This window comes from Stegostoma tigrinum, chromosome 2, assembly GCF_030684315.1.
Source record: "Stegostoma tigrinum isolate sSteTig4 chromosome 2, sSteTig4.hap1, whole genome shotgun sequence".
In the NCBI taxonomy this organism is placed as follows: domain Eukaryota; kingdom Metazoa; phylum Chordata; class Chondrichthyes; order Orectolobiformes; family Stegostomatidae; genus Stegostoma; species Stegostoma tigrinum.
In genome coordinates this window covers 148,908,213-148,931,103 of record NC_081355.1, presented here as the reverse complement: position 1 = coordinate 148,931,103, position 22,891 = coordinate 148,908,213, and the positions used below count along the sequence as shown (strand labels likewise).

General features: G+C 46.4%; 1 protein-coding gene across 8 annotated transcripts in view; it reads right to left on the bottom strand.

Annotated features, from left to right (window-relative positions):
- Positions 1-1,378: 1,378 nt before the first annotated feature.
- scn5lab (sodium channel, voltage gated, type V-like, alpha b) overlaps positions 1,379-22,891 on the bottom strand; it is a 432,064-nt gene continuing 410,551 nt past the window's right edge. For all 8 annotated transcript variants that reach the window (XM_059640055.1, XM_059640086.1, XM_059640082.1 and 5 more), the window contains 3 exons: positions 21,944-22,048; positions 16,387-16,657; positions 1,379-3,167 (listed from right to left, as the gene is read on the bottom strand). In XM_059640055.1, the coding sequence (XP_059496038.1) occupies positions 1,936-3,167; positions 16,387-16,657; positions 21,944-22,048 (1,608 nt within the window). In that variant the 3' untranslated portion in view covers positions 1,379-1,935. The remainder of the gene's footprint in view (positions 3,168-16,386; positions 16,658-21,943; positions 22,049-22,891) is intronic.

Genomic DNA, 22,891 nt, shown 5'->3' with positions numbered 1-22,891 from the left:
TGATCAAAAGCCAATCCAATCCCTTCAGATGGGTAGATACCAAGAGGTGATCTGTCCTCACCACCTCCCCCAGAATGGCAGCCCATCAGTAGGTGTGAAGGAGGGAGCATTTCCTGCAGAAACCAGCCCAACAGGAAGCCCATGGTCTCAAGTTTGGAAAGCTGAGAGGAAAGGGTTCGTTCCTATCTGAGGTAAAGCACCTTAAAGACCACAGTAATAAAATGTGAGGCTGGATGAACACAGCAGGCCAAGCAGCATCTCAGGAGCACAAAAGCTGACGTTTCGGGCCTAGACCCTTCATCAGAGAGACCACAGTCATTGCTTTACAATGCAAACGAGCACTCGCTCATTAATTCGCTAAGAGAAGCATTTGTGTCATGATTTAAGGAGCACCCAAAAATAAATAAAACAAAGAAGTGAGGGAGACACCCCCACCAGTGTTTTCGAGATTGCAGAACAAAGGAGTTGAGACCAAGTCTTTCCCTCTGCCTTCCTTTTATCCAGTCATTTAATCCTTTCGAAATGAAGATCCTGAAGACAGCAGGTGAAGAAGTCTGCAGTTCTCGGCAAATCATGAGTTAACAATTCCCGCAGCGTGAACAAAGGGACATTCTTTCGGAATAACTTACAAAGAGAAATTGGTTGCATAAACAACAATGTGCAATCACAGCAGTACATGTCAAATGTCTTTCCAAGTGTCTTTTTGGTGAACTCTTCTTGAAAGGAGCAGCCGGTGGGTGGAAGCCAAATCCCAATCCCACCTGTCTCCTGTGTCATTCACACCCCCCTCCCCCAAAACCCCGGTTTCCACTGGCCCCAGAACCCGCTCCCCCCCAACCCTGTTCCAAACTGGGTCAGGCAAGGCCTTTGTCACATCTCCTGTCTCCCACCTCCTCTGAACGCTGTTTGTTAGAGTGCCCTGTCATGGAGGTGCAACTGGGCACTCATGCCCTGCTGAGGAACTTGGGGAATGGGAGCAGGACCAGGCCATTCAGCCCCTCTACCGCTCCGCCACGCAGCAGGATCCTGGCCGGTTTTCTACCTCAACGTTGCTTTCCTGTGCTGTCCTTCGATATCTTTCACATCTGGAAATCTATCAGGTCCTCTGTCTTGGACACTCCCAACCAGCTCCGCGTGCCGAGATGGTTCAACAACCCTCGATTCTCAACATCGCCGGGGAATGAATTTGTTCACTTGTGCTGGGACGTAACGTGGAGGGAATTGTACAGTTGAATTGGTGACAGGGTTTGGGTTTGAAAGTCACTGATTGCCTGAGCTGACATGGATGGGGAGGTGGGGGGTGGGGGTGTGGGGCGAGGGCAGGAGACACACAAGCCCCGTGCAAAAACAGACAATTATATGCTTGAGTAGAAAAATATCAAATATTATAATAAATTTATGAAAGACCCATAACATATGCAATAAGTGTTACATTTGCTACAGAACTTGTGATAATTGTGAATGCAGATGATACATAACCAGGAGGAGACACACCATCGTAATGATATTTCAAATAAATGTGTACAATCAGTCACTATCGCTTGTGAATAGTGGGAGCCTCATGTTGCTGAGTTCTGCCCCCAGCCTTGTCTATGGTCAGTAAAGTTAGTGCCACAACTTTGTGTGTGCGGTCCCTTCAACTCTCTTATCATTTGAAGCTTGAAGCAAAGCTGTCAGGACCACGGTCCAAGGTCAGTCACATCGTGTGCTCTGAACTCTGAATCGTCGCTGAAGATGTGAAGCAAAACAGTCGCCTCGCCTTTTTTCTTTAATCTTCTCTCTTAATCTTCTGCATCTAACTGGTACAAATGACTTTGCGTGTTGTTCCTTTTTGCTTTATTTTGTATGTGTGTATGTGTGTGTGTGTGTGTGTGTGTGTGTGTGTGTGTGTGTATGTGTGTAAACAGGAACATCTCAGAGAGCTCGCCTTTCTCTTTACACTAAAGACTCCCTGTCTTTATCGAGAATTCTCTTTGGGTCTCTTGGGTCAGGCTCAGGCTCGAAGACCTTCACTTGGACACTGTCACTGACTGCACGGGTCACGCTGTTGTAAGATGGTGGGGAGGAGGAGGAGGACATTGTCTCTGACCTCTCCAGCTCAGGGCCATAGTGCTCCTTGATCATCGCCGCAATGAGCCCTTCCTTCTCGGGGGCCTCTTCCACCACAGTGTTGATCTCGCTGGTTCTGTGCCGGTACATAAACGAGGCCTGTTTGACCGAGCGCCGCAGTAGGTGCCGTCTGTACGCCCGCTGGATGACCGTGGCGGACACCTCCTCCTGCTTCCTCCTCAGGGTGGTGGTGATGGGCTCGTAGGAGATTTTCGATGGGTTGGCCGCCATGAATTTCTCCTCCATCTGCAGCTTGAGAGCATCCATCTCCCCGGACTCCCCCAGTACCCGCTTGGTGAAGGCGAAGAGGATGTCCAGGCAGTGGATCCTGTCCCCACTCACCATGGGCAGGTCCATGGCAATCAGCTTGATCTTGTTCGGCTTCGCCACCCTCAAGGGCTCTTTGAGGGCATCGGCGAAATCCGAGAGGGCCGAGTACTCAATGAACTGCGTGGCCTCCGAGTCGAACTTCTCCCATACCTCGTAGAACATCTCGAAGTCGTCCTCGCTGAGAGGCTCCGAGCTCTCCTCTGTGGCCACGCTGAAGTTCTCCAGGATGATGGCGATGTACATGTTCACCACGATCAGGAAGGAGATGATGATGTAGCTAACAAAGAAGACGATGCCAACCGACTGGTTCCCGCAGTCCCCTCTCACGTTGGTGCCTTGGTTCTCCTTCTTGGGGTCGCAGTCCGGGCTGTCGGTGTTGAGAATGGGGCTCAGCAGCCCATCCCAGCCCGCTGAGGTGGTAATCTGGAACAGGCAGATCATACTGTTCCCAAAAGTCTGGAAGTTGAACATGTCATCGATGCCATCTTCCTGCTTGACGTAGGCAAAATTTGCCATTCCGAAAATGGCGTAGATGAACATGACCAGGAACAGGAGCAGGCCAATGTTAAACAAGGCGGGCAGGGACATCATCAAAGCGAATAGCAATGTCCTTATCCCCTTTGCCCCCCGGATAAGACGGAGAATCCTCCCAATCCGTGCCAGCCGAATGACCCTGAAGAGCGTTGGCGACACGAAGTACTTCTCGATGACATCGGACAGCACGATACCTACAGCGAAGAGCAAGACAGAGCCTGGGGTGAATTTGTTCAGCCCGAAACAAAGCCATGCATTTATATGACACCTTCCCCATTGGGAGGACTTGGTTAGCTGGGTGGCTGGTGTGCGATGCCAGCTCCGTGGGTTCAGTTCCCACCACCGGCTGGGGTTACTCTCCTTCTCAACCTCTCCCCTCACCTTGGGCATGGTGACCCTCAGGTTAAACGGCCTCCAGTCATCTCTCTGTCATGAGAGAGTAGCCGGACAGGACTATGGCCACTTTATCTCACAGTCCAAACCATCCCAAGTCACGACACAGATACTCTCATTGGACAGAATCTCACACCACACAGTGGGCTGAATGACCTCCTCTTGTGCTGGAAAACTCACTGTCTTGACAATCGATATGTTGCGGAATCACTACAGCGAGGGAGGAGGCCATTCAACCCGCTGCATGGTGAGAGATTCTGTCCGATAACAGTATCTGCGTTGTGCTGTAGTGATTCTGCGACATATTGATTGTCAACTTAGTGAGTTTTCCAACACAAGAGGAGGCCATTCAACCCTACCCTGCCTATCTGAAACAGTTTACTCTCTCAGCTCAGCTTTGTACCAGCTAACTCCATGGTCAGCCATGTCCTGAACATGTCTGTGGAATCTGCTCCTGCCACCCTTCTGAGCAAAGCATTCCTGACTGGGACAATGCTCAGTGATAAATATTCCCTTTCAGTTCGCTGCGAGTTCTTTTGTTGACTGTTTTAAAGCCATGACTTCCAGCTGCTAACCTGCTTGCCAGCAGTAAGCAAATGCTCATTGGCTGACAATCCACCAGAGGAGTGCAGCAGTGTCAAACAGACCATCTTTCGGATTGACAGTTACCCAGCTCTCCCTCACTGTATGCCAGAAGACTATCCATCCAGCGCTAGACTCTACTTCCTCTCAATTCAATAATTCTATGCTCCTTCTTTCAGACAGTCCAGGCAATGGCCTGGTGATTTTATTGCCTGACCTATTAATCCAAAAACCAAGGAAATCCTCTGGGTAACAAGGTGTGGAGCTGGATGAACACAGCAGGCCAAGCAGCATCTTAGGAGCACAAAAGCTCACGTTTCAGGCCGAGAGTTTTTCTAATGAAGGGTCTAAGCCCGAAACATCAGCTTTCCTGCTCCTGAGATGCTGCTTGGCCTGCTGCGTTCATCCAGCTCCACACCTCGTTATCTCGGATTCTCCAGCATCTGCAGTTCCCATTATCTCAAATCCTCTGGGTACCTGGGTTCAATCCCACCACAGCAGATGGCAGAATCTGAAGTCAATAATAATCTGAAATAAGCGTTTATTGATGACCGTGAAATCAATGCTGACTGTTGGGGAAAAGCCCACCTGGTTCACTAATGTCCTTTAGGGAAGGAATCAGCCATCCTTATCTGGTCTGACCTACATGTGACTCAAGACCTACAGCAATATGGTTGTTTCTTAACCGACCTCTGGGCAATTAGGGATGGACAATAAATGCTGCCCTAGACTGTGACGCCCACATGCCATGAATAAAAAAATGTTTTACTTCATCAAATGCTTTTTGAAAATCTTCCATAAAGTTGATGACTTCCAGAATTCTGCTTCCTATCACTTATCTTGCACCACGGCTTACTCCCCTATCAACTCTTTGCACTGGGTCCCAGTCAAGAAACATCTTGATTTTAAAAATCCTCATCCTTGTTTTCAAATCCCTCCACAGACCTGTGCCCTCCCTATCTCTGTCATCTCCTCCAGCCTCAAAGCTCCCTCAAATAGCTGTGCTCCTCTAGCTTCGATGGCTTGAGCATTCCCATTTATCATTGCTCCACCATCGCAGGTGGTGCCTTTATCCCACACTGGAATTTCCTCCGTACACCGCTCCAAATCCCGCTTCCTTCTTAAAGCCTACCTCTCTGACCAAACTTGTTACCATTTGACCTAATTCTTCCTCATGTAGCTCAGCATCATATGTTGTTTTATCACCCTTCCTGTGAGACATCTTGATATGTTCCACGAAGGTAAGGTGAGGGGATAAAATCAGCTGTGTTGTTTGCATGCACAGCACCATCTTCATCAACCTTCTCTGCCAACACAGAAACATCGAAATCCAGAGCACAAGTAAGCTTTTCGAGGCTGCTCCACTATTCCGTATGACCATGGCTGATCATCCAGTCCCCCTGTTCCTGATTTTTCTCATACTCTTTGACCCTAAGAACCATATCTAACTCCTTCCTGAGGACATTCAATGTATGGCCTCAGTCACTTTCTGTGGTACAGGCTCACCACTCCCCTCATCCCATACTTAAATGGCTTTCCTTTAGCCTTAGAATGTGACTCCCGATTCATCCTTCCTGCAGTTATCCCGCATAGTCCTGATTGAAATCAATAGGTTCCCCTGAGATTCCCCCTTGACCTTCTAAACTCAACTGAATATAACCCAAACCCATCCAGTCTGTCTTCATGTTTCAGTTCTGCTATTCCAGGATTCAGTCTGTGTTCGGAGAATCCCTACTGTGTTGGAGCAGGCCATTCAACCCCTAGTGACCCTCTGAAAAGCATCCCATCTAATCCCTGCATTTCCCATGGCTAACCCACTTGGCCTGCACATCCCTGGGTACGACAGTGCAATTTAGCATGGCCAATCCATCTGAACCTGCACGTTTTTGCACTGTGGGAGGAAACCCACGCAGACATGGGGAGAACATGCAAACTCCACACAGTCACCCAAGGGTGGAATTGAACCCAGATCCCTGGCACTGTGAGGCAGCAGTGCTAACCACTGAGCCACCGTGCCATTGGCCTTACAGGTTGACAGCAGACTGATTTGTCTACAGTTGTCAGGTTTATCCACAAGACCCTTTTTAAATGGAGTGTAGCATTCACAATCCCTTCAATTCCCTGCTTCCACTTTCATATTCTTCGAAGTAGCACTGCAGGATCCAAGATAGCAGGCAGAGTATCAGTTTAACCCCTCGATCCCTTCAACTGTGCGACACCCTGTGGGAATACCAGCCTGACTGTGCAGTGGGAGAAAAACTTTGTCCGAAAGAGCGCTGTTCATCTATCCTCAAGCAAGTGGAACTTTTTAATCAACCCTAGAACAGGCTGTCAGTAAAAAAAACCCGGTGTCAATGGAAGTTATTGAGATTACATTCACTGCTGTTTATCGACCTTACCAGCATTAGGTAGTGCTACATGGGCTTAAGTGTTTCTGCTGCCTATTTCTGAGGAGTTTCACGTTCCTGCCTCAAACACAGATGTGGAGTTCAGCTCTCAGGCGTCACACTCAACACTGTATGCAGAGCGAGAGCACGAGGCTGGAAAGATGTTAATTAACCTGGAACAGTCTCTGTCCCTTGACACTCCATTTCAGTTCAATTCCGTGAAACATCCTTTATCTAATTATCAGATACTTCCACGTGCAAACAGATGGCAGCTAACAACGGAGTGGGAAATAATCCACAATGTTTTTGTTTGGCTATCGACTCGGAATATTTGGAGTCGTGAGCGCACAAAGGGTAGGATGTTCCTGCAGGTTTCCAGGCCTTGCTGGCAGCAACACATGATGGAGTCCTGAGCCCTCTCTCGTCGACGGACAAGACGGGCCCAGTGATGTTCACCAAGGAGGCCTGAGAGGAGACCCAGCTGCACCTGGCCCAGGTGAGGAGTGTGGATAGGGTCCTGACTGGCAGTTCAGAGGTCGTGGTGCCCTCACCAGGAGAGCTGGGCGTGCCGCTCACACAGCTCAAAGTAGTCCCTGTCTGGTGGCAACCTCAGGGGCAGAGAGAAGTTACAGCGACAAAGATTTCAGAGTAGGACAGGAAGGGGGTAGCCCCATCCTGTAGATGGAGTTGGGTTGCAGCTATGACCTATGACATTCTACTCTCCAGCTCGGCCTTCTGAAGGGAGTCCATCTCAATTGACTGGGCAGCCTTCCCTGAGAGGTGATGAATTTGGGGGCATTGAGGTAGGGAGATGGGAGTACTCTGTTGTCAAAAAAAAGGGTGGCAGTGCCACAAAACCATCCCCCCAGTTGAGGCCTTAGGCCTGCAGATCAACATCAGCAGGTGGGTCAGCTGTTGTCCCAGTGACTGGACTCCACGGGGAAGTCACACCTTATTTTCCAGCGTCCACTTCCTCACATCCAAGCCTGTTGCTATGGGAACAAGAAACATTGGCGTCTCAAACTCTACTTTGAAAGGGCCGAAATCCACGCTGGGAACACTCAACTTGTGTATTTGATTTGTCGGTCAAGTTCACCTCTCGATAAGGGGGCTAATGTGACTAAACATATCACCTACAACAGATTGGTGATTTTTCTCAGTACATATGACAATACCTTATTTTCTGATGGTGACAGCTAGATTCTCAATCACATTTTATCAGTAATACTTTTGACTAGGGCACGGTGTACTTTGATGTGGGAAAGAGCGCAGGGTCCTGGTGTTACCTTAGGAAAGATTCTGAGTACTTTTCTGTCGGTGCACACTCACTGAACTGAAGGACCTGTTCTGTAAAGACACGACTCTTTCCAGATTCCATCAGGGTGACAGTCCCACTACCCAAGAACTAGGGGTTGGATTCTCTCACAAAGTGGACCACCGGGAAAAAGGCTGGGATGGGGGCAGGGAAACCTCACGGTGGTGGGACCCAGGCGTTGGCTCAATCTGAAGGCTGATGGCTCGTCAGCGCCACCATCTTGTGTGGCTACAGCTGAGGTTGCAGTGTGAAGGGGAAGATCCTTTGATGCCGAGGATGGGTAAGTTTATTTTAACCTCGTGATTGACATGGGGGTGGTGGTGGGGGTGGGGTCGGATGTGTAAGGGTGGTTGGAGGCATCAGCTCCAAGCAGTGGTGACCCAAGTCACGAGCACACCCTCTGTTGCCAGTGACTTGAAGGAACACAGAGGAGCTGGTGGCAGTCCGTCAACAAAGTGGAAGGCTTACTGTACACAATGCCAGTCGAGGGGGCAGGTTTCTCTCTCTGTCGCTGGGTTACCCACCTTCGGAAAGACGTCACATCACAGGGAGTTGGGGGTAGAGACACGGGCCTCCCCTGCTCATGCCTCCACAGCCATATTGCAAACCCACCCTCACCCATCTCCCTGCGTTTTGCTATAGGACTGCGTCCTATTTGCTGGATGTGTAAAAACCACAAATTGCTTCTATATGGCCACGTTTAACACCATCAAACAACCTGAAATGTTTCACACGGGGCGGTGAAAGGTATGGCCTGGACCCACGTCAGGAAATAGAGATCTGAAGACCAAAACCTGGCTCACAGAGGAATATGTGAAAGGAGGAAAGTAGGATAGAGAGGGGGAGAGTTTTAAGGACGAGGTGGGGCCCAGGCCATTGAAGAACAAAGAACAACGCAGCTCAGGAACAGGCCCTTTGGCTCACCAAGACTGCACTCCACATGCTGCCTTTCTAAAGTAAAAATCTTTTGCCTTTACCCTGTCCATATCCTTCTCTTCCCTGCTCAATCACCAATCCGTTAAGATGACTCTTAAACATTGCTATCACCTTGACCTCCACCACCTTCCCCTGGCACTGCATTCCAGGCACTTAATACTCTCTGTTTAAAAAAACTTACCTCTCACAGAATTCCTCCTTACAGGCCAATCAGCCCAACAAGTCCACACCAACCTGCCAAAGAGTAGTCCACCCAGATCCACCAGCCCCCACCCTATCCCTCTATTTCCCACAGCTAATCCACCTAATTTGCACATCCCTGGACACTATGGGCAACCTAGCATGGCCAGTCCACCTGGCCTGCACATCTTTGGGCTGAGGGAGCAAACCTGCACAGACACAAGGAGAATGTCCAAACGCCACACATATTTGCCCAAGGCTGGGATCAAACCTGGGTCCCTGGCCCTGTGAGGCAGCAGTGCTGACCACTAAGTCACTGTGCCACCCACCTCGTCACTTTTTAACTTACTTCCTTTTACCTTAAGCCTATGTCTCCTAGTAATTGACATTTCTACCCTGGGGAGAAAAGACTCTGATTGAAGATCCAACCAGCTCTGGTACAGTGATTAAAGCTAGCGTGGGTAAGAAAAGGGTGGCTCACTAGTTAGCACTGTGCCTCACAGCGCTAGGGACCCAGGTTCAATTCCAACCTCAGGCAACTGACTGTGTGCAGTTTGCACATTCTCCCCGTGTCTGTACAGGTTAGGTGGATTGACCATAGTGCCCAGGGATGTTTAGGCTAGGTAGATTAGCCAAGGAAATGCAGGGTAGGGGTGGTGGGTCTGGGGTGATGCTCTTTGGAAAGTTACTGTGGACTTGATGGGCCAAATGGCCCACTTCCATAGTGTAGGGATACTATGAAAGCTGCCCACACCCACTACATTTCTCATATTTGTGAGGAGAGATGTGTGTCGTGTCAGCCTGGACTGAGCTCAGACCTTGGAAATTGAAGCTAGCAACTTCAGAAACCAACTCTGCTCTTTCCAATCCTCTCAGTCCCTTTTGAAAGACAGGCTGTCAGCCTCATTATTGCTGTTCAAAAGTAACTCCTGGTTTTAATCTGTATGTGCTGGCCCCTACATCAAAACTACATGTCCTTAGATGTTAAAGACCTTCATCTCATTGGAGTGGCCCATGCTGATAGCTAGCTCCCAGCAGTTATGAAAACAACGTGCTCAAAACCCTGCTCAACCCCTTTTATCTGCAAGTTATTTATTTCATGGTACACTTAGTGCTTAGCTCCTTCACCATTCAATTTGCCGTTTGCAATGATGTTATGTTTGAAGTTTTGCTATTAGGCTTATTAACACAAAGTGTTAATGATAATGACTCTCAGCTGCCCCTCCATCCCCAATTATTACACAGATGGGAGACCTTTTAATGTTATTACTTCCAAAAGGCAGGCTTTAGTGTGTTTGTTTGTGTTTTTTAAAAGTAATTTGTTTGCGAACGGATCAAGCAGCAATTAATCTAATGGATGCTCTCTGTTAGCCAATATTTCTCCTTTCATCGAATCCATTATCGGGGATGACACATGACACAGTAGGCAGTGCCTTGGTTGCACAGTATCTTCACTGAATTCTGTCCTTATGCAGGACCATTCAGATAGATTCATCGTTGCTCTTGACACAAGTTGCCCTCTTATGGATACCGTGTGTGGCACTGACCCATAAAAGTTTGACTTGATTCCCAGGACCGAGGTGTTCCAAGGGGTCACGGTCTTCAATCTGATGGATTGTGACAAGCCGCTATAAAGGGAATGCCACCTGCCTATATGACCCTGCACATGACCACTTGGCACGGCCCTCCCGTCGACCAATCAGGTCCGACCTACCACCGTGTCCACCTATCGTCACCATTGCACCTCCAGCCCTTTTCCCCCCACCCCCTGACCTCCATATCCAGTCCTGAAGATGGGTAGTACCGGAAACATTGACTGCTCCTTCCCTCCGGTGCTGCCCGGCCTGCTGTGTTCTTCCAGCCTCCTGTTTGTCTACCTTGGATTCCAGCTTCTGCGAGTTTTGTTTTTGTCTCTCTTGCCCCTATTGGCTGAGAGTTCAGATCCCACCTTCATTCTAGATATTAATTAGTCACAGTTCTTCGGGCTAAAAGGATCAAAAGGTCTGTGGAGAAAGTAGGAATGAGTAAAGTGATCAACCATGATCATATCAAATGGTGGAAGGGCAAGCTGGCTTATTTCTGTACGTACTTTCTGTTAATTGTCAGCAGCAAGTTACCAACTTTTTAAAAAAAGCAGCTTCCGAATGAAATAAGGGGCACAGGGGCCAGTATCCCACCACCAACTCCCCCTTTATTTACTTGTGGAGAGTCCTTGACACTGATCCAGCTCCCTCAGCGCCAGGTCTCACAGCGAGCAAAATCTCTGACACTCCTGTTTATATCTGTCAGTCCGGGCTCCCTGATTGGACCAGATGAACAACCCAAATCAGGGAACTCATATTCTATGAGATCCACCTGGCTGATCTCATTTCAATCACAACACCCAATTTCAGTTGTATGTGTGAGCCTTGCACTCAACCAACCACAAGCAGCAAAGCTTCAAAGGCATAGACTCATAGAATCCCTACAGTGTGGAAACAGGCCCTTCAGCCTAACAAGTCCACAATGAACCTCAGAGCATCCCACCCAGACCTATCCCCTATAACCCACCTAATCTACACATGCCTGAACTCTACAGGCAATTTAGCATGGCCAATCCACCTAGCCTGCACATCTTTGGACTGTGAGAAGGAACCAGAGCACCCGGAGGAAACCCATGCAGACACAGGGAGAATGTGCAAACTCCACACGGACAGTCACGAAAGGCTGGAGTCGAACCCGGGTCTCTGGCGCTGTGAGGCTGCAGTGCTAAACACTGAGCCACCGTGCTGCCCCACAGTGGCCTCCTCCTGTTCCGATGGACCTCCCATCTGAGGTCATTTGAGTGGAACTTATAAATCCTTGAAGAATCAGGTCAAATCTAAACAGATTACTCAGGTTTATGTTGAGTTTTATCAAGTGCTGGGCACTGTCCCACAAACACAGATCAGTGACAGAAAGCTCCTTAACTGCTTTGCTACCTTGTCAGCTATTTCTTTCTTTGTTTTATCTCAAAGTGTTTTGAGTATATTGACATTCATAGAACATAGAACAATACAGCTCAGAACAGGCCCTTCGGCCCTCAATGTTGCGCCGACCTGTGAACTAATCTAAGCCCCTCCCCCTACACTATCCCATCATCATCCATATGCTTATCCAAGGACTATTTAAATGCCCCTAATGTGGCTGAGTTAACTACATTGGCAGGCAGGCATTCCACACCCTTACCACTCTCTGAGTAAAGAACCTGCCTCTGACATCTATCTTAATTCTATCACCCCTCAATTTGCAGCTATGCCCCCTCGTACAAGCCGACATCATCATCCCCACTGTCCACCCTATCTAATCCTCTGATCATCTTGTATGTCTCTATTAATCCCCTCTTAGCCTTCTTCTCTACAATGAGAACAGACCCAAGTCCCTCAGCCTTTCTTCAAAATGCCTTCGCTCCAGACCAGGCAACATCCTGGTAAATCTCCTCTGTACCTTTTCCAATGTTTCCACATCCTTCCTGCAATGGGACAATCAGAACTGTACGCAATATTCCAAATGAGGCCACACTAGTGTTTTGTACAGTTGTAGCATGACATCACGGCTCCGGAACTTAATCCCTCATCAATAAAACCTAAAACACCGTAAGCCTTCTTGACAGCACTATCAACCTGGGTGGCAACTTTCAGGGATCTATGTACATGGATACCAAGATCTCTCTGCACATGCGCACTACCAAGAATCTTTCCATTGACCCAGTATTCTGCCTTCCTATTATTCTTCCCAAAGTGAATCACCTCACATTTATCTGCATTGAACTCCATTTGCCACCTTTCAGCCTAATTCTGCAGTTTATCCAAGTCTCCCTGCAACCTGCAACATTCTTCCACACTGTCCACCACTCCACCGACTTTAGTGTCATCTGCAAACTTACTAACCCATCCACCAATGCCTGCGTCCAAGTCATTTATAAAAATGACAAACAGCAGTGGTCCCAAAACAGATCCTTGAGGCACACCACTAGTAACCGGACTCCAAGCTGAATATTTTCCATCAACCACCACTCGTTGCCTTCTTACAGAAAGCCATTTTCTAATCCAAACTGCTAAATCTCCCTCAATCCCGTGCCTCTGTATTTTCTCCAATAGCCTACCATGTGGAACCTTATCAAAGGCTTTACTGAAGTCCATGTACACCACTTCAACTGCCCTTCCCTCATTTACATGCTTGGTCACCTTCTCAAAAAACTCAATGAGGTTTGTGAGACATGACTTGCCCTTGACAAATCCATGTTGACTATCTCTAGTCAAATTGTTGCTTGCTAGATGATTATAAATCCTACCTCTTATAATCCTTTCCAAATCATTTCCTATAACAGACATGAGGATCACAGGTCTATAATTACCTGGGTCATCTCTACTGCCCTTCTTGAACAAGGGCACAACATTTGCAATCCTCCAGTCCTCTGGTACTAAACCTGTAGACAATGAAGACTCAAAGATCAAGGCCAAAGGCTCTACTACCTCCTCCCTAGCTTCCCAGAGAATCCTCGGAAAAATCCCATCCGGCCCAGGAGATTTATCCACCTTCACACCTTCTAGAATTGACAACACCTTCTCCTTACTAACCTCAATCCTTTCAATTCTAGTAGCCCATATCTCAGTCTTCTCCTCTACAATATTCTCCTGTTCCTGAGTGAAAACAGATGCGAAATAATCATTTAGCACCTCTCCAATCTCCACAGGGTCCACACACAACTTCCCACTTCTGTCTTTGACTGACCCTATTCTGACCCTAGTCGTCCTTTTATTCCTCACTCAATGAATTCTCAGTTCCATATGTTAGAACACTGGAAAACCAAACGGAGGGCACATGCTAAAAACATACCGCAGGGCAATCAAGATGTAAAAGTGAGAGATGTATTAATAGGGGTCTTCATGAGGAATAAGAGCCATTCTGTATACATGATGCTTTCTGTCACTCTGCTGTGCAGTCGGATGTTAGTGAAATAGTTGCGATGTAAATGAAAACTGTTCAGCTGGGTCAATTAAGCTTTATTCATCTCAGCCTTCTGTCATTCCCTCAGAAACATTCACACATGGAAAACAGGAGCACATAGGCCATTTGGCTCTTCAGGTCTGTCTTGCCATTCAACTTGATGACACCTGATCATCCAGCTGAGTCCCCAGTTCCCACTATTTCCCAAGAACCAAATCTAAAGCTTTCCTGAAAGCAATCAATGCTTTGGCTTCAATTGCTTTCTGTGGCCAAGAACTCCCCAGGCTCACCAGTCTCTTGGTGTAGAGGTTTCTCCTCACCTCAATCCTAAATGGCCTACTGTCTATCCTTAAACTGTGACCCACTGGTTCTGGACTAGTTCCCAATCATCAGGAACATCATCCTATGTGTTTGCTCTGTTCAGTCTTGTTAGAATTTTATAGGCTTCTATGAGATTTTATTTTCATTTATGGCATTCCCTGCAGTGCAGGAGCAGGCCATTCAGCCCCATCAAGTCCACACTCACACTCCAAAGAGCATCCCAACCTGCCTCACCCTTCTCACTATCCCTGTAACCTTGCATTCCCCATGGCTAATGCATCTAGTCTGCACATCCCTGGACACTATGGGGCAATTTAGCAATGACCAAACCACCCCAACTTGCACATTTTTGGCTTGTTGGAAGAAAACCGCACAGACACGGGGGAGAATGTGCACACTCCACACAAGCAGCCACCTGAGGCTGGAATTGAACCTGTGGCCCCGGTTCCGTGAGGCAGCAGTACTAACCGTTGAGCCACTGTGTCACCCAATCTTCCACATGCGAGTGAATACAATCCTAACCCATTCAGTCACTCTTCATATGTCAGCCCTGCCCTCCCAGGAAACCTCTGTTGCACTCACTCTGTCGCCAGAACATCTCTCCTTAAATAGGGAGGCCTAAACTGCACACAATACTCCAGTTGTAGCCTCACCAAGGCCCTGTAGCTAGACATTATGTGTCGAGGAAGTATCTATGAGCTGTCAGGAGGCTATCAGGAGGGTACAAAGTATCTGTGGATTTCAATCTCTATGGAATTGTAGAAGTTACTTAATAAGTTTGAATCACTGAGGCAGCATGGTGGATCAGTGGTCAACACCCAGGATCTGAGCTCAATTCCAGCCTTGTGTAAATCTGTGGAGTTTGCAATCTGTGGCTGTGTGGATTCCCTCCTGCAGCCCAAAGGTGTGCAGGTTGGGTGGATTGGTCCATTGTGTACCAGTATATGTAGATTAGGTGGAGCAGCCATGGGTCTTACAGGGATAGGGTAGCTGCCATGCTCTTTGGAGGTTTAGTGTGGACTCACTGGGCTGAAAGATCTGCCCTGCACTGTAGGGATTCTATGAAGGTTCCAGATGAGAATTATAGCAAAAATGAGAGTGGATGTACAATGGGGGAGGGGTAAGCTAGCAACATGCCATTGGGAGATGAGGAGTTACAGTCGAGATGAAAGGGGGAGACCTTTCAGTTGTTGCAGTGTAGCTACATTAGATTTTGCAAACCCCAGGCTAGATTCTGGTGAACTGATGGGTTTCTGCCTGCCTTGGGATTGCACTGTCATTTCTAGCAACTGTGTGCACTTATCAAATCTGCACGCAACCCTATACAATGTATGGATGAATCGGGCCCATTGGTTCTTGTGGCACAGTGGTAATGTCCCTACCTTTGAGTCAGAAGGCCTGGGTTCAAGTCCCCTTTGCTCTGGAGGTGTGTTGTTACATGCCTGAGCATGTTGATTAAATGATGAATCAAATGCAAGTCCTTGCAGGGCTCTTGTGACGCAGTGGTAGTGCCATTAGCTCTGGGTCAGGAGGTCTGGGCTCAAGTCCCATATGAGAAGCACAATGATAAATAATGAATTTAAAACAATTAGGGGGGAGGGCAGAACTTCAACCTGTCTGAAAAGAGAGACATGTTACTGAAGCTTTGTATCTTGCACTCATCAGAACCCATGCAAGAGTGCCAAACTTCAAGAAGGGTCTCGGCCCGAAACATCAGCTTTTGTGCTCCTGAGATGCTGCTGGGCCTGCTGTGTTCATCCAGTTTCACACTTTGTTATCTTACAACAATATGTACTACAGGACAAGTGGGTGCTGATTGGTTGTCAAGTTGTTTTAATTCCTTTCTAGAAGGACTGTGGGTGTCCTTCTACCTCAAAGACTGCCGTGGATCAAGTAGGGAGGGTGTCATCATCTTATTCAGGGCAATTAGGGATGGGCAATGAATGCTGGTTTAGCTAGTGATGAATGAATGAAGAAAAAATCACCAGGGAGCTTGGGGCACCTATTGCTTTGCTTCCACCTTGTTTTCTCCACAGCCAGTCAAAAACCTGCCGATCAGGAAATTTGGCATTCTTGCATGAGTCCTGAGCTTCAGTAACACAACTCTCTGTGCAGCAATCGGTTAGATTAAAATGTTCCTTCAGAAAACGAATCATTTTGAATCCAAAGTCTTGCAGCTGTGTGCCAACTCAGTTAGATACATCAGTGCCTTTGAAACAAAAAACAGCCAATGAGAGAGAGCCTAGCAAGATTCCATGGATACAGCAACAACGCTCATAGACCTTATCTCAAAAGGGATGAGTAGTGAAACATGGGAACCGTCATACCTACCGATAATGGAAAGGATCACCACCACAAAATCAAATATGTTCCAACCGATGGTGAAGAAATATTGCCGAAGAGCGATGATTTTGAGAGCAGACTCAGCAGTGAAGAGCACAATGAAGATCATGTTGATGATGAAGAGTATGTTCTTCTTGTACTGATCCATGTCATCTGTCTCCACCATCATCGTCAACATATTGAGGCAGATCAGGAACATGATGAAAATGTCAAAGGCTTGCTTTGTAACCAGGTCAAAGATTAGTCCCTGGAATTTATTCTAGGGAATGGGAAATGGAGCAAACAAGAAAACACACAAGAGTTAAGCACTGTCAAATTCTGTTTCGTAAACAGACATTGTTTTGTAAGAGGAATTTCTTCCCATATTTATGGCCGTAAGACCACAAGATATAGGAACAGCTGTAGGCCATCATGGCTGATCTGACATTCCTCATGTCCGCTGTCCTGCCATAGAGTTATAGAACCACACAGCATGGTCCATGCCGACCATAACCCCAAACTGAACTAGTCCCACCTGCCTATGTTTGGCCCCATATTCCTCCAAACATTTCTTATTCATGCACTTAGTCTTTTAAATGTTGTAACTGTGCCTACATTCACCACATTTTCTGGCAGTTCATTCCACACAGCTCATTCAGTGTAAAATAAAGCTGACCCTCATTTCCTTCTTAAATCTTTCTTCTCTCACCTTAAAAATATGCCCCCCAGGCTTGAAATCCCCCACCCTAGGGAAAATAAATCTGCCATTCACTTTATCTGTACCCCTCATGATTTAATAAACCTTAAGAAGGTCACCCCTCAACCTGCTGTGTTACAATGAAAATGGTCCCAGACTATGCAGCCTCTCCTTATAACTCAAACCCTCCATTCTCTTCTGAACTCTCTCCAGCTAATAATTCCTTCCCAAAGCAGAGTGACCAGAACTGTACACAGTCCACTAGAAAGAGGCCTCACCAACATCCTGTACAACCTCAACATAACATTCAGACTCCTATACTCAAAGGTCTGAGCAATGAAAGCGAGTGTGTTAAACATCTTCTTAACTACATTAACTATATGTGATGCAAATTTCAAAGAATTATGTACCGAACCGCAAAGTCTCTCTGTTCTACAACACTAGCCAAAGCCCTACTTTTAATTGTATATGTCCTGCCCTTGTTTGTATCTCAAAAATGCAATGCCTGTTCCCTAACTGGTCAAGAATATATCTCAACCTAAAACATGAACAAGGACTCTACCCCCACAGCTCTCTGTAGCAAGAAGTCCCAAAGACTCACCATTCTGAGAGAAGAAATGTCTCCTCATCGCCATCTTAATTTTTTTTTCTTTTATGTGATGAGGGTGTCACTGGCTAAGCAGCATTTAATGCCTATCCCTAATTGCCCAGAGGGCAGTTCAGAATCAACCACATTGCTTTGGGTCTTGAGTCACATGTAGGCCAGACCAGGTAAGGATGGCAGTTTCCTTCACCAAAGGGCATTAGTGAACCAGAGGGGTTTTTCCTGACAATCAATTCATGGTCATCATTAGATTTTTAATTCCAGATATTTATTTAATTCAAATTCCCCCATCTGCCATGGCAGGATTCAAACCCGGGCCCCCAGAACATCAGGTGGGTCTCTGGATTAACAGTCTGACAATACTACCATGAGGCCATCGCCTCCCCAATATTGGTACCCCTTTATTCTGAGACTATGCCCTCTGGACTCTCCCATGGGAAGAAACATCTTCTCAGCATTTACCCTGTCAAGCTCCTTAAGAGTCCTAGATGTTTCAATGAGATGACCTCTCATTTCCTCCACTCCAGATAGTAGACCCCAGCTGCAGTACGGGGTATGGTTCTGGAGAACATGTTTTTCAAAAGATGTCAAGGTTATGGAAAAGGTTTGCTAGGAAGAAACAACTGACAAGAGAGCTCAAAATGCCACAGATTCTGGAAATCTGAAGTAAAAACAGAAAATGCAGGAAATAATCAGCAGGTTAGTCAATATCAGTGGAGAGAGAGATGGTGTGAATGTTGTGGATCTGTGATCTTCCATCAGGCCTTGAATATGATAGTCTTGAATAAAGACAAATGGAAGTCAGTGATCTATTTACTTTATTGATGCCCCTCATAATTTTATAAACGTTCATAAGGTCACCCCTCAGCTTCCTATGCTCCAGCTTAATGTCTCAGCCTATCCTTATAACTCAAACCCTCCAGTCTCGTTAATCTGTTCGTAAATGTTTTTTGCACTCTTTCCAGTTTCCTTCCTATAGCAGGCAACCAGAATTGTACACAGGACTCCTAATGTGGCCTCGCCAATGTCTTGCACATACAGAACATAGCATCCCAATTCCTGGACTCAATGCCCTGGTCAATGAAGGCATGCATGCCAAATGCCTTTTTCATCCACCCTGTATACCTGTGATGCCAATTTCAAGGAGCTATGTGCTGACACCCTAGGTTATTTTGTTCTACAAAATGCACTGGGGCAACTTTTTCACGCTGAGGGTGGTTCGTATACATAGATAAGCTGCAGAGCATATAGATAAGCTGCAGAGCTACATCGATAAGCTGCAGAGCTGGGCTGAGAGGTGGCAAATGGAGTTTAATGCAGACAAGTGTGAGGTGATGCACTTTGGTAGGAGTAACTAGAAGGCAAAGAACAGGGCTAATGGTAAGATTCTTAGCAGTGTAGATGAGCAGAGAGATCTCGGTGTCCATCTACACAGATCCTTGAAAGTTGCCACCCAGGTTGACAGGGCTGTTAAGAAGGCATACAGTGTTTTAGCTTTTATTAATAGAGGGATCGAGTTCCGGAACCAAGAGGTTATGGTGAAGCTGTACAAAACTCTGGTGTGGCCGCACTTGGAGTATTGCATACAGTTCTGGTCACCACATTATAAGAGGGATGTGGAAGCTTTGGAAAGGGTGCAGAGGAGATTTCCTAGGATGTTGCCTGGTATGGAGGGAAGGTCTTACGAGGAAAGGCTGAGGGACTTGAGGCTGTTTTCATTAGAGAGAAGAAGGTTGAGAGGTGACTTAATTGAAATATATAAAATAATCAGAGGGTTAGATAGGGTGGATAGGGAGAGCCTTTATCCTAGGATGGTGACGGCGAGCACGAGGGGGCATGGCTTTAAATTGAGGGGTGAAAGATATAGGACAGATGTCAGAGGTAGTTTCTTTGCTCAGAGAGTAGTAAGGGAATGGAACGCTTTGCCTGCAACGGTAGTAGATTCGCCAACTTTGGGTACATTTAAGTCATCATTGGATAAGCATATGGATGTACATGGAATAGTGCAGGTTAGATGGGCTTGAGATCAGTGTGACAGGTTGGCACAACATTGAGGGCTGAAGGGCCTGTACTGTGCTGTAATGTTCTATGTTCTATGTATATGGAACACACTGCTGGTAGAAGCACAAACACAAAATTTAAACAACATTTCCATAGGCACATGGATAGGAAACGTTTGGAGGGATATGGGCCCAGCTCAGGCATTTGGGACTATTTCAGTTTAGGAAACCTGGTCAGCGCAGATGAATTGGGCCAAAGGATCTGTTTCCATGCTGTATGCCTCTACAATGGAGAGACTCAATGACAGAAAAATTAATCCTCAAGAGGCCAAAAGTGATGGGGCAAGAAATGAAACAACCGATTAGAAGATGCCAACTGAAAGCAAAAAATAAGAGAAAAAAATCAAGACAAGCAAGAAAAAGGAAACAAACAGAAGATGAAAATAATGAATGGAAACTGAGGAAATGGCAGAGACTTTGAGCATGTATTTTATTTTTTTTCCTACTAGAGGCCACAAAAAACATCCCATGGGTAGTATAAAATTAAACAGTAAAAAGGAGGGAGAAACCTAAAGCAATCATGATCATCAGAGATAAAGTATCAGAAAAAAAAATGGGAATAAAGTCTGTTAGGTCCCAAGAAACTGTCACCCTACACCCTAGAGTTTTAAAAGTTCTGGCCACAGAGATAGAGGATGCATTGGTCTTAATCTTTCAAAAATTCCCTCACTTTTGGAAAGGTTCCAGTAGGGTAGACAGTTGTAAATGTAACACCTCTGCTTAAGAAAGTAAAGGGGCTGGAGAGAATGGAAAACGAAAGGCTATTTCACCTAATGTGTGTCATTGGAAAATTGGCACAAACCATAAGGAAGAAAGCAATAGTGGGTCATTTAGAAAATCAGACTACAGTAAAGGAAGGCTGGAGGATTGGCTGAAGAACAGGGAAAACTGTCAGGGGAACTGGGCCACTTTCAGGGCAACAAACTATAGCTAATGGAATGTCACAGGAGCCAGTGCTAGATCTTTGCACATTTACAGCTTATATTAGTAATTGGACGGGGGACATTGTCATCTAATTTTCTGGAAAATTGGTACGAAAGCAAATGTGGAGGAGGACACAAGAATTTTGCAAAGGAATATAGTTAATGCGGGCAAAAAAATTTGGTTGATAGAACATATCGTAGGAAAAATACTTTCAGAGGAATAGCAGAAAAGTTGAATATTAAAATGGAGAGAGATATCAGAGTTTGGTGGTACATTCAGAGCACTGCAAGTAATTATTTTATTGCAAGAGGGGATGGGGTCTAAAAGTAGGGAAGTCCCATAAAACCCTTAACCAGTGTCTACAGATTTGTTTTCCTTAATTGGGGAGGGGTAAATCTGCATTGGATGCAGTGCATAGGCTGGTTTCTGGGATTAAAATGATATTGTATGAGGAAAGGTTAAGTAAATTGGACCCAAACTCTTTGAATTTAGAAGAATGACCAGTGATTGACGTCTGAACATACACATTTCAAAGGGGGTTTGACAGGGTAGATGCTGAAAAGATGTTTCCTCTTGTGGGAAATGTCAAACCAAAGTGCACAAATTTAAAATAAAAAGGTCTCCCGTTTAAGACAAATATAAGCAGGAATTCCTTCTTTCAGAGAGTCTTTAATCTTTGGAAATCTCTACCCCAGAGAATGGACAGTGGGTCATTAAAGGCTAAGTTGGATGGATTTTGGGTTGCCAAGTGGCAGGCTGGAAAGTAGAATTGAGCCCTCTATCAAATCAGCGATCAACATATCAAAGGGCAGAACATGCTTTCGGGGCAGGCATCCTCTATCTCCTACATCTTGCAATCACAGGTAAGCAGGAAGGTGATGGCTGAGTGTTATTACCCATTAAGCTAATACTCCAGAGACCCAGGCTCACATTCTGCCAACTTTTATACGTAGCACCCTGATCGATGGAGGCCAGCACATTCCTTACCACCTGATACACTTGTGTCGCCACTTTCAGGGAGCTATGGACTTGCACCACATGATCCCTCTGTCAACCTAAAGGTCCTGCCACTCACTATATACTTTCCTCTTTTTGTTCCGTTCCACTTAAGTCCCAATAGTTTTTAAAACCTTCACAAATGACCTTAACTTATGCAGTGGCATGACTGAACCAGGGCAATGAGCAAAGTTTGGTAACATCCAACCATCTAGTATTATACATGATGGCTTTAAAGGACAACTGCAAAGTTCAACATTATAGCACCTTTACTCCAGTTCTTACCACAGGCCTGGGGGTTGGCTTCTGAGGCTTCTTCGAACCCAGTTTCTTCATAGCATTGTAGTATTTTTTCTGTTCCTCTGTCATGAAGATGTCCTGACCTCCAAGGTATAGGAAGGAAAGAATGGCACCGTTATTTTTTTCAAATAACAAAACTGCGACCCTTATCCCAAGAACTGCAATAAGAAAGAAGATGGCACAATTGGCCTCTCTTATCCAACACAGAGGCTAATGTTCAGCACCATTCATAACTGCTCAGATACTGAAGCAGTCTGGGTCCAAGTGCAACAAGATCTGGACAATATCCAGGTTTGGCATGACAAATTGGCAAGTGACAGTCATGCTGCACAAATGCCAGGCTATGACTATCATCAATAAGAGACAATCTAACCACCACCCCTTGGCATTCAGTGGTGTTACCATCACTGAATCCCCCATTATCAACATCCTGGGGGTTACCATTGACCAGAAACTCAACTGGACTCACCACATTAACACAGTGGCTATAAGAGCAGGCTAGGAATACTGCAGTGAGCAACTCACCTCCTGACTCCTCAAAGCCTGTCCACCATCTACAAGGCACAAGTCAGGAGTGTGATGGGATACTCCCCACTTGCCTGGATGAGTGCAGCCCCAACAACACTCAAGAGGCTTGACACCATCCAGGACAAAGCAGCCGCTTGATTGGCATCACATCCACAAGCATCCACTCCCTCCACCACCGATGCTCAGTAGCTGCAGTGTGTACTATGTACAAGATGCACCGCAGAAATGCACCAAAGATCCTCAAACAGCACCTTCCAAACCCAAGACCACTTCCATCTCACACGCCCCTCCAAGCCACTCACCATCCTGACTTGGAAATATATCACCTTTCCTTCACTCTCACTGGGTCAAAATCCTGGAATTCCCTCCCTAATAGCATTGTGGGTCAACCCACAATAGAAGGAC